The 12,274-nt window shown below is 41.0% G+C and overlaps 1 protein-coding gene across 5 annotated transcripts in view; it reads left to right on the top strand.

Annotated features, from left to right (window-relative positions):
• DIP2C (disco interacting protein 2 homolog C) overlaps window positions 1-12,274 on the top strand; it is a 308,123-nt gene that overhangs the window by 207,410 nt on the left and 88,439 nt on the right. For all 5 annotated transcript variants that reach the window (XM_066314645.1, XM_066314638.1, XM_066314623.1 and 2 more), the window contains 2 exons: window positions 5,509-5,600; window positions 9,335-9,445. In XM_066314645.1, coding sequence (XP_066170742.1) covers window positions 5,509-5,600; window positions 9,335-9,445 — 203 coding nt within the window. The remainder of the gene's footprint in view (window positions 1-5,508; window positions 5,601-9,334; window positions 9,446-12,274) is intronic.

The raw sequence follows: 12,274 nt of genomic DNA, 5'->3' as shown, positions 1-12,274 counted from the left end.
TTTAAGCAACTGTAAGCATTTTGGAGCCAAAGTGATCCTGCCTCAGCAGAGGTGATGTTGCTCCTACTGGAGATACCCTGGCATATCTTAAAGGTAACAGCAGGCCAAAACCAGCCAACCCCAAGCCATTCTACACCTGGAGTGCAATGTGTACCCCTTTCCTGACCTTTCTGTGAGAATGTCCTACACCAGGAATTTCACAATTAGCAACAGGAGAGACAGATTCAAGATCCTTCTGACCAAGTAGCTGCATTATCAAACTGTCCTTTGAAATTACCTCTGAAATAACTCAAGACTCACAGAAGTATAAATAGTCATGGTTTAAATTGCTAGAGAGATATTAATCTCGGGACTGTTCAATACTTTAAGCCTTTATTTCTTTAATAAAAAGACTGAAAATTGCTGTATTATATGATTCAGACTTCAATATCAAGCACTGTAATAGCAAAGTTGCCTCTATTCTGAGTATTCTGGAATCCTTCATTCTCTGCAACAGAACATTTTTGTTCCTTTTCTTTGGATTTTTTTATCCCAAAAAACAACAACTTCATTTTCTGTTTAGGCTGGATGTAAAGAGTTCATGAAGAAAGGGTTACCAGAGTAATACAGCAAAGCAAAAAAAACCCCTCCTTTACCTGCATAGCATTAGGAAGTTTGCCATTTACACTAGATGTAATAAATGCTCTTGTTTCTATTCAATACATGGAATATCGTACTGTGGTATTGAGAAAATGAATATTTGACAAAATTATTTGCAGTGTAACTTTGACAGTCTTGCAGTTGCTGTGCACGGAGATTGGTAAGCAACCACCGGTTTGGCTTTGTAGAGTTAGTGCTGTGTGGTTCTGAAGAGTGTCCTGAAGATGATCAGGACATTTGGTGTGGTTTGTTTTCTGAGTTTTTTCCCTGATACAGCTTTTCTATTAAAACCTTCTTTACATTCAACACAAACGCTTAGTCTTTTACAGATTTGGAAAGGAAGAGGAAGGGGGTTTACCTCAGTGTCATGTGGAAAACCTAATTTTTCTTAACAGATCCTTTTCTTGTGTTGTTTTTAACACCTTGTGGTTTCCTTTACCTTCATAGTGTGTTGCTTAACCAGATGGGACTGGGTATTCTCTACCTCTGCTTGCTAAATTTTATTACCATCTGAGTAGACTTAAAAAAAAGAAGATAACTGAATGCAAAATACATCATTGCTGATGTGGAGTTTACACTGCTCAACTAAATCAAAGCCCCAGTGGCAGGAGAAAGAGGACTAGCTCCACATGGGTGCTAACAGTGTTTGTCACAGCTGCCAGAAGGCGAGATGCCGTTTTCCATCCTGTCCTGCCGAGCATTTCTGCACATGTGATGTCTGCCGGATATGGCTCAGATTCAGAGGCAGAGTGGTGCTTGCTGTTACTCACTGGACAGTGGGAACTCTCTGCTCAGTTTGCAAGTGTGTGAAGAACCTGAAAGGCCTCCCTGCAGAAGCATGCTGCTAGGGCATGAGAGTCTGGCAGCAGCACTCTGGCAAAGTGACAGAAGTGAAAATCTTTAGAAGAAGATTTATTTCAGTAAATAAGCAATTATAAGTTAGGCAATGATAGATGGACAGAAAAGCTCTGTTTCTTACCAGATTGTCGAGTTATACAAGATTTTGGAAAGCAGCACCACAATTAACAGCTCAGTGGGAGGTAGGAATAAGGTAATAAACTGTAGTGGTAACAAGGTGTGCATCAGCTGCCTGTTGTTGGGGTTCTGTTTTCCAAAATTAGCTAGGGGAGCTCTACCAGTCAGGTTTGTATGGGAAATAGTTTTGTGACCTGAAAACTGAGAGGTAATTCATGTTCTTAAACATCTAGTGCCCTGTGTTACCCAAGATATGTGTGTGACTGGCAGTCCCAGCACTGGGTCTGCCGAGCTTGGGCCCCTTCCAGGGAGAACTCTTGTGCCTTAAACACCACTGGACCCTTCTGTAGATGGCATACCAATCCTTCATTTTTTAAATGCAAGAAAGTAACTGCTAATGCCTGTCTAGTGAGATCAGGGCCTGACAGGCACAAATCCTGTGCTGATGTGGTGGGTAGGAATGCTGTTTGGAAGGACCCTGGTGCAGTGGGGATGGGGACAAGAATGTCAGGAGCAGGAGGGCTCATGGGGTGTGATGTTTAGGGCAGGGAAGCAGCAGTGCAGCTCCAGGCTCCAGCTCCTGTGCTCTGCTGCAGCAGGGCTGAGGGCAGCTCCCTGGGAAAGAGGAACTCTGGCACTGAGCTGGGACATGGGCTGCTCCACTCACTGCCAAATGAAGCTGTTGCTTGAGTTTCCTGCATCCATCCTCTTGTCTTCAGGCCAGCTCAGAGGATTACTGGCAATGTGTTTATCCAAGGAGGGCTGGTGCTTCACTGAACTCGTGCTGAGGACAATGGGACGTATCCCTGGTGGCCACAAACAGATTTCCTCTGGACCCTGTGTAACGAAGTGATTTATCCCGCACAGGGATGGGCCCTGAGCCCCATCTCAGAGCCAAAGCCTTGCATGGAGCACAGCTGGGCTCCTCACCAGGCCTCCCACAGCACAGATGTGGCACTGCGTGGAGGTCACGGCAAGGTCGCAGCATCAGGATTTGTGGGAGAGGTTTTAGCAATCGGCTTTTTTCCCAGCAGCGTCTAATCTCTCAAGTTTGCAGAGGAAGAATTGCTCTGAATTGCAGCCTAGGCAGAACCAAGGAAGGAAACACTTCAAAGATTTCCTTCTTTATAACATCCTCTGTTTCTCAGAGCTGTTATCCTGCAGACGTGGATCTCTTTGTGTTTCTCTTGGTGTCGGGTCAGGGAAGGCAAACAGCCAAGGTGACAAAACAAACCCACGGTTCAGTCCACATCTGGTCAGATGTTTATGCCCCATCCAGAACCCACTGATCTGACCCTTATCATCCATACATTCCCAGCTCCAGCTTCTGGGTTACTGCTTCTTTTGTGGCCCTTTTTTAATTTACTTTTTGGGATCACAGCTAGAGAAATTACAGTCTTCCTGTTGAACAAGTGAGTTCAGGATCTGCCTGGACTTTGCTCTGCTTGCTCACGAGCATGCCTGGGGGTCCTTGCCTGCCCATGACGCCCACACTGGAGCAGAGTTGGCAGCAGCTGAGGGCAGGCAGAGCCTGCAAGGGTTGGAGTGACATTATAGAGCTTGTAAGGCCTTTGTGTTCCAGCCCCTGCCCAGCTGAATGCAAGCAAGCTGCTTCCCTCCAGTTTTCCACAGTTTCATACTCAGAGGCACGTGTGTGCCTCAGATACTTAACACAGGTTGCTATCATACCAGTAAATAGAGACAGGAAGGGCTGTAGTAACAGAAAATTTGTGTCTTTTCTGGCCACTAGAAAATATTATTGCCATGTTTGTGCGGTTCAAAGTGTTGTGTGGTTCAGACAGGTGAGGAATTAGGAAGGCAGCTTTTTATTATCTGTATCTTAGAAGTTTAAACTTATTTAAAACTTCACTAGAAAGTATCCCTTTAATTTTCTTAATCTTTGTGAGAACTTAATTTCAGCATTTATCCAGGTCTTTTAGATAGGGAGGATTGTATTGCACACCTGGGTTCCTCTGAAAGAAAGCATCTAAATACTGTAATAGGAATTGTTCTTATATTTTCAAGAAAATGTTTGATGGCACTTTCGATAGATGAGAAATTAGTGTAAATATGTCACAAATGTAAATTTAAGACACTTAACAGATTTAATCTTTATAGCTCAGACATAACTTTTTGCAGCAGCTCCTTTAATGTCCATTTCAAGTTTAAAAGTGTTTTGTGTAAAGATGGTTCTCTTTTCCATTCAGAACTTTTGCCAGGCTTTTGATTTCCGTTCTCCAGTATTCTGTATCATTACTAATTGATCTTTTAAATTTGTTGCCAGTAAAGCTTTAATGTTGAAAAGCTTTAGGAAAAAGAATATTTGCTTTCTTAAGGCATCTTTTTTTTAATCCTACTCACTTATCAAGTTCAAGTGTTGACTGTAGCAGTAAGGATGATTTCAAAGACTGACTTTCTGTCAAATGCAGGTAGTTCTGTCATAGTTCTGTGAGAGTTAATCCTGCAGGAATACTCCTGTATCTGTGCTGAGTTTCGAGTGAAACAGAACTATGTTCCTTTCTGAGCAGCAAGACAGTTCAACATGCAAATATTGGAGTAATTTTAATAAATTAAAGACTTTGGAAAGCCTCGTTTGGTGATACAATATTACTGTTTTCATAAGAAATAATTGCATTTTGTACTTTCTCTGTAACAAGCAGCAGTGACCCTTCCAATTTTCCTTAAGTGGAATAAAAAGAAAATCTGGCCTTCCCATCATACTTTATATTTACATCGGATTTGCACTTAAAATGATTCAGTGGTATTGCATTTTATAACCAGGATGTGGAGGAACTTATTATAGCAACTGCTTGGCTTAGTTATAAATAGAAGTACTGCATGTTTGGGGCCCTGAACTGCTGAACTCCATAGGTAATCCGTTGTCAGAACCTATTATCCTTTCAGTTATTGGTGGGCATGAATTAAAGATTTGTTACTGTCAGACTGAATAGTGCTTGAAGACAGGACCTGGGGGCCAGCCAAGCAGAGGGGCTGTTAAACTTGGTGTTGTTCACGTGGAAATAACAGGGTCTCTAAACAAAGGGCATCTGGAGGAGCACGGATGCTGACCACTTGAAGGATTATTGAAAGGCCTGTTATGTGAGCACAGAGGTCTTGATGAGAGAATTTTTCTTTATTGAATATTGAGGTGAGGGCTTGATAAGGATTAGCTAAAAGTGGTGCTGGGAAGGCGAAGGGAGAAGAGAGACAGTAAGGAGGGGTACCTGGGGCAAGTGAAATGCATCAGAGAAGGGAGGGCGTGGGAGCAGGTGAGAAGGAAAAGCCAAGTTAAATGGAAGGAGGCCCAGGGTTAAAAGTGAAACAGCCATATGGATCTACTAAGGTTCAGAGGGTCCCTGCTGCTTCAGTGTGCTCCTTTGGCTGTGGAGTGTTCTCTGTTTGTTGGAGTTTTCTTTTCTTTGCCTCTGCTTCTGGGGACTCCTTTCCTTTTACCTTGGTGAGAAAATTGCTGTGGTGAAACCTGAATATCACCCTCGAGGTCAGTCTGTGCTGAAATGTGCCATGTCCAACTTGCTACAGCTAAGGTGTTAGGATGTTGTCTGGACTTGATGATGTACCAGCTCCTTCTAGCAGTTAATTCCAGAGTCAAGATCCAGTTTTCTCCAAAGGAAAAAAATTCTGCCATTAAGAAAACTATTCTCATTTTTCTTTTTGTTTTTAAAGTGCTGCTGTCTTGAAAAAAGAAGTTCAAAGAAAACTTCTGATAAGTATTTAAGTGTTTCCACTAGTCCCAGTAGCGGTGTTATATTTAGTTGGAAAACTAATATAAGTGTTCCTACTGTGTGTTTCTGACTTCTCAGGTATTCTTTCTCTTTAATACTCTTGTAAAACATAAGAATTTTTATATTAATTTTGAAAATTTTGTGTTAATAGGCAAACTTTGGACCAGAAGTATGAAGGTTGCTTACAATATACTACATAAATTAGGCACAAAACAAGAACCAATGGTACGACCTGGAGACAGGGTGAGTATCTCAATGATTATTTGTAATAGCTCAAATCCAGTATTGACAAAGAGAGAATGAGGTATTTGGGGTGCTCAGAGGAAATTGGTAAAGTGAAATAATGGGGTGTGGGACAGGGTGCTGAAATCTGCTGTTTCCTCCCTAAGACTGATCATTCAGACAGATGTTTTGAATTGCATAAGTAACCTGAGCTGGTACCCCCTGAACTTGAAGTTGTGGCAACATCAACAATAAATGTTCGCATGGAAAGTGATTTTTGGACATTGAACAACAGTCTGTTTAGCAAAAGCTTGCTTATGGAGCCTGGAGGTGTCATGTGGATAAAAAACTTACTTACTAATGACTTTGTAGTTGTTGAGATGGTAGAAACAAGAGAAGTGTTGTGGAGGACAAAGACAAGCAAAGTCAGCACATTTTGGCAGCCAGTTGAATAAATAAATGACGCTGACTGGTAACAGAGAGAATATTTCCATTCTTGGTTCTGACTCTGATGCAGCTACTGCTGGAGGCTGAGTCTAAGTACATGGATAAAGCCCACAGAGAGCAAGAGTTGCAAATGCAGCACTTGAAGATGTTAAATGAAGACAAGAACATCCTACGGTTTTGCTAACAATGTACTTGCAAACCTACCCCTTTGACTGCCAAGGCTTAGCCTGCTGCTCATTTTCTCTGCCACAGTGTGTATAGAAAATTCCACAGGTCCCATTCCAGTTTGGATCTAAGCCGTGGAATGGATATTCCAGAACAAATTTGTCAGAAATGCAAATTTTAGTCCTGCTCTAGTGCCTAGAGTTGTGAGTGTGGGATTAAGTTTCCCCCCTCCAGCGTCTGATAGCGATTCTCAAACTGCTGGTTCACTTGATCCTCTTGTGCCACATGTGAGAAACATGTCTGCTTGCATTACACATCTTCAGGCTTGAAAAATGAGAGCATGCATTAGTGCTTCCCAGAAGAAAAAAAAGAGGAAAAAACCCAAAAGTGACAGTCCTTCCTGTGTTTCTTTTTGAAATAAATCATAAAGAAATTTCCTAAAGGATCTCTAGATCCTTAATCTAAATTGTTTCCTGCTATGGCATTCAGCCAGGACTAGGATCTGAAGACTTTCTTTTACTTAACTTACAAGTTTGTCTCCAAGCAACAGCAGAAGCAGCAAGTTATCCAAGTGTACACATCAAAACAGTCCACCCAGAAAGCTCCAAAAGAATTAAATTCACATATTGGCAATGTGCATCTCTCCTTATTTACTGTGTGCTGCCTGCCCGTTTTTGCAGTCATTTTCTGCAGCAGTCACTGGCATCTTCTAACATTAAGAAGATATTTTTTGATAGTTCAGGCTGAAAACTGGAAGTTTAGCTAGCACAGGACACGTAGGGAACAAATTGCAGCTCATCTAAAATAAGCCGGCCTAGATTAGAGTGAAACAAATGTTTGTAGCAGAGTGCTGAAAGCATATGCTTTGTGTTGTAAAAACATCTCGCCTGGCATCCCTGTGTAACAGGAACGTGATCATTTGAGGCAACTTCACATTGAAGATGAGGTGTTACAGCACTTCTGATGCTCTAGGCTGTGATTTTGGCTTTTACACCCCTGTTGTAATAACAAAAAAACTTTCTGACTTCTTTGAAGGTGACTTTATTCTATGTAATGTGTGTTATGTGACAACACTTAAAGGCCGTTTTAAATGGTAAATGAAATACAGACATATATTTGTGGTCTTTTCCAAATGAGAATGTATTTGGTTCCTTATTTTGATATGTATAAATAGTTTATATTTTCCCTATAAAAACCTCTGTTTTTCATGACTACCATTACCTCACCTTTTAGGTTCATTGTCTGAGCCAAAAAATAAATGAACGTGCCTGCATCTCCTTCCCTGTTTCTGGTATTATATGTGGCAAAGTGCATTTGCCTTCTATAGTAACTTCAGAAATTTAACCTTGCATCACCCCAGACAGCTGCCTGGAAATTAATCTTGCTCTCTGAAATATCTACTAGCTAACCAGATTCTCATCTGCTAATATACACTGTATGATTTTGTTCCTTCAGCCTTATCCCTTTTTGCTTTTACACACATTATTTATTTATTTGGTACAAGTCTGTTAGTGATTAATGTCTTTTGGAGTGGAAGTTAATGCCTCATTCCCACTGGACTTCAGTGAGATTTTTTTCACTTCTGTCAGCTCCTTTTCAAAGATTCCCAGCCAAATCTTCACTGCCTTTATGTAAGCAAAGACCAATGCAAAACCCAAGAACCCTCAAAGTATATTTTGGGATCTTTGAGATGTTTGCTAGGCTCAGCAATCTCTACCATCCCCTGCATGCACCTGGCAAAATCCCTGTATTTCCATTTGCTTATAGTAAGCTCTGCACAGCCATCTCCAGCACTTGGATTGTTTAATGTGCAAGTGTGCAGATAAAGTAGCAGTGTATTTGCTCTGACTCTAAAAAATTATGAGGTTAAAGTCTTCAGCCTAAAAGCCAGAGATATTTTGGACTCACTTGGTCAAGACTGGTTAGATTTCTTCTCGCTTGAAGTAGTTGATGTATGGAAGGTGACTGTCTTTGAAGCTGTGTGATAATTCTGGAAACACAATCTCCAGTAACTGAACCTTGATGCATACATGGAAACATGATGATTTACTTTACAAAACTCCCGATGGATGTTGAAGCAGTGAAAACTCAAGAGCTGCTAAGTACTTTCAGCAAATTGCAAGGTGCTGTGATAATACAGCCTTGTCCTGTATGTGAGCCCAAAGGAAAGAGGCTTGGAATCATCTGCCATGCCTTTGCATGCCACTGCAGTTGGCTGTGCAGGAGTTACCAGCTGTGTTACAGCTGTTTAGACATGAGCTGAGAGTGCCCATCTGACTGAATTGAATCAAAACTGCAGAGGATCCAGCCACTGAGGTCATTCACCAGTGAGAGCAGTACTGTTCCCTGCTCTTGCCAGGAGAGCTGTGGGCTCTCAGAAGTGGCTGGATCCTCAACAAGGCTGTGAACCCTCCCTTCTCCTTTCCCTTTGCCTGTGGAGGATCTCAGCCCTGTCCTGCCTCCAGCAGGGCCTGCAGGAGTTAAGCTGCACAGCTCAGCACCTACTGGGCATTCTCCTGGTGATTAGTTTTGGCATTCTTTTATCTAAATAATTCCCCAGCCCTAGCCATGAAGCTGTTAAGTTCAGCTCTGGATGTGATGTTTGCTTCTAGATAGCAGTTTTTTGTGTGCACACAGAGACTTTACACTGGGACTACAGAACAGTTCTAAAGTGAAACTGTTGTACAAGGCAAAGTGTAGTGAAACAAAACTGTATTAATGATTGGCATAATGACATCCCAAGTCTGGATAATTTGATTTGGTCACTTTGGTACACTTCAGTTTCAGTAACTTAAAGCAAATTATTACATTAGAATCTATAATTCTTCTAATTCCATTTATGTAGGTTATTAAACACTGATAAAGCAATCAGTTAATTCAGAACTAGAGGAAAGGTGTTGTCAACATAGGAAACAATGCAGCATGGAAATATTTAACTACATTCTAAGTGAAAATATTCGTAAAAAGAATAATTATCAGAATAAAATTCCTTCTGATTTCTTTTTCATCAGTCATTAGGCATTTGAAAGCTGTCTTAGAAGTGCTCCAGTACCATCTCCATCCAAAAGGAAGCATGGAAACTCCAATCATCATCATCTGACACCTAGGATAAAACATTTGTAACGTGCATCTCTCTCTTTCAGGTAACGCTCGTGTTTCCTAACAATGACCCTGCTGCTTTCATGGTGGCATTTTATGGCTGCCTGCTTGCCGAAGTTGTCCCCGTCCCTATTGAAGTGCCACTTACAAGAAAGGTGAGGAGCTGAGTTTCTTCTCTATACTTCATTTTAGCACTTAAATCAGAATAAATAAAACTGAACATAGCTTTTGAGTACATTTTTGTGGTTAGCTAGCTCTGAATCTGAGGATACCAAGACAGTGCTGTGTGGTGAATTATATATAGTTCCTTCTGTTTTGTGATGGAAAATCTGAAGATGTGCTTGCAGTTTCAGCAAATGCAGGTCTGCATGGAAAATGAGAAGAAAATTTTTCAAGAGAACAGCTTTGCCAGTCATAGATGGATTGTCTTTGTTGCCTTTTAAAGCCTTCTGGTGTTGGCCACTGACAAAGAATCATTGGCAACAACTGCTGATTTTCCGCGTGTCCCTGCAACCCAAGCTATGTTATAATGCCACTGGTGCTGTGTGTGCTACTTCAAAGCTGTTATGGAAATGCCTTCTGTGTCTGTATGTGCATGTGCAGTCACCTCTGCCAAGGGTGGCACTTGAACAAACTCATTTCAGGAGTTCCTGCTACAGAACATACATTCATAGTGAAAACTGACCACTGCTAATCAAAAAGCTTTTCATATCCAGTGTTGGTTCAAAGATTCAACCACGTATCCCAGAGAAGTGTTAGGAGACAGAGCAGTTCCAGCTGGAAGGAGTGTCTGGGAGCAGTGAGGGGAGGGGGATCAGTGGTGGAGGTGAACCACAGCTGGCTCACTTAACTAGATTCTGCAGAACCTGCATTTTTTTCTGAGGATGTATGCCTTGAAGGCTGTAAATACCGCAAAATGTATTTATTAATTGCAAGGATTGTTTTGGTCATCTCTCCTTAATTTACCATATCTGGCTGCTCCCACATATGCCTTGTAGCTCGTTTATTAGCTAGTGCTAATAATGCCTTACTTTAATTATTTGGTCTGGACTTGTCCACACAAAGAGTGTTCTTTAATCTTTACAAGCTTTCTTTTTGAAGTAAACTTTTGGAAAATTTTGGAAAATGTCGACTGAAGCCATGAGATGCCCAGGAAAGGGCCGAGCATGTGTATTGCTTTGCTCACATTTTTAATATTTCAATTGTCAAGAGCTTTTCTTTGAAATCTTCCAGTGTTAGAGTGCTCTGGAGCAGAAGCTCAAATCTTTGTTTCATGGACAGGAAACCTGCCTTTCAAATGAAAGCCATCAAAACAAGATTGTAAGCCCTCACAAAACCTTTGCAGCTTGGACATCTCACACAGCCAATTAACAGCTCAAAAATTAAAAATGAGCCTGCTTGAGCCTTCCTCACCTCTGGGAAGTTGTGTTGACCTCAACATTTCTCCATTATGATCGCACAAGTCCCAGCCAACATCTGTGGTGGGCTCCTGCTGTGGTGAAAGCAGAAGGTGGCAGGGAGAGAAGGGGTGGGAGTGGGAGGAAAGGGAAGCTGATAAACTGGTGAAGGAAGAGAGAGAGATGGAGGGAGTGGATCAGACAACAAGTGACCATGATCCAGCTGAGCAGATTTGAGAGCCACTGAGCAGAAGGAAGGACTAAGGGAAAGAGGAGACAGGGTGTGTCCCAGCTTAAACTGTCTGAAACTGGAGGAAAGATGCAGGTGAGCTGGAAAGGCCATGCAACGGGAGAGGATGGGACCTCAACCACTCTAGCTGCTTTAGGGGAGTAGGGTTTTCCTGTTCCATTTGTAAAATGTTGTATTTGAGAGCACTGAGAGGTGGACATGGCTGTAGAAGGAGGATGATGATTTTAGTGAAACATTTGCGTTGGGCTGTCATCGTGCCTTCACCTCCAAGGTGAGGTGTTGTTTGGTCTGAGGCAGTTGCATAACACAGTGCATTATTTTGATAAAAACCAGAGATTTTATATGCATCAACAAAATAAGGCCAGCAGAATATGTATATTTTAAGATCTTACAGAGTGTTCAAATGGGTAAATCCTCTTTCATTCCATGAAAAAAATAAAGAAGCAACATGGTTTTGAGGGTTAAAAAAGTCTAGTATGTCTTTCCCTGTTACTATTTTCTGAGGTTTATTGACATTTTAAAGTGCATAGATAGGTGTAAATTTTGATTTATTTTGGAACATCTGATACCATATCCATCCAGTAAACTATAAAATCCAGCTGTCCAAGTAAATACTCTGTGTCAAATGAATAACTTACCCTAATTTGGCTGCACCTCTTGAGTGTTTGTTTTTTTTTAAATATGTGTCTATATATGGATATATAAATATACACTTACACATGTATATATATATATTTATATAAAGGAATATCTACAGACTCAGACTGTTTATCTTTTGCCACAATGTTTAAATATCAAATTAATAACACAATAACAGAGATGTCAGTTAAAAAAGCAACATGATCTGCACTCTCTAAATAAAGCTATGCAATCTCACGGCATATACTATTGCAAATATCTTTGCATTTGTTTATATGGAAAGGCAACTGGAGTGGAAACAATGAGATGAAAATCGTGTTCTGAGTTGTCCCAGAAGGAATACCTCTGCCTGGTCAAATGGCAGTGGATTGCTTCTGGCATCTGTGGGAAGATGTCATTCCTGTCATCACACAACAGCCTAGACTGTTCTTTTATGCTTTCCCATTATTTTTTCTCTTTTCTGTATGCTTCAGTACATTCTGGCAGTGGACATCTTTTTTTGGGTTGCTTTCTGGAGGACAGAGATGTGACCTAGCAAATAGACCAGCTATATTATATTATATTATATTATTTATGTTATTCTGTGGGCTTACAGAATAATAAGCTGGTACAGGATAAGCTATTTCAGGTAGTTATATTAGCAGCCATTTTTAATATTAAAAGTTTGTATTAGCAGCTTTAATACTGTTCTACGTTTT

Source organism: Sylvia atricapilla, chromosome 1 (genome assembly GCF_009819655.1).
Source record: "Sylvia atricapilla isolate bSylAtr1 chromosome 1, bSylAtr1.pri, whole genome shotgun sequence".
In the NCBI taxonomy this organism is placed as follows: domain Eukaryota; kingdom Metazoa; phylum Chordata; class Aves; order Passeriformes; family Sylviidae; genus Sylvia; species Sylvia atricapilla.
The sequence above is the reverse complement of the archived record's forward strand: the minus strand, read 5'-3'. Positions and strand labels throughout refer to the sequence as shown.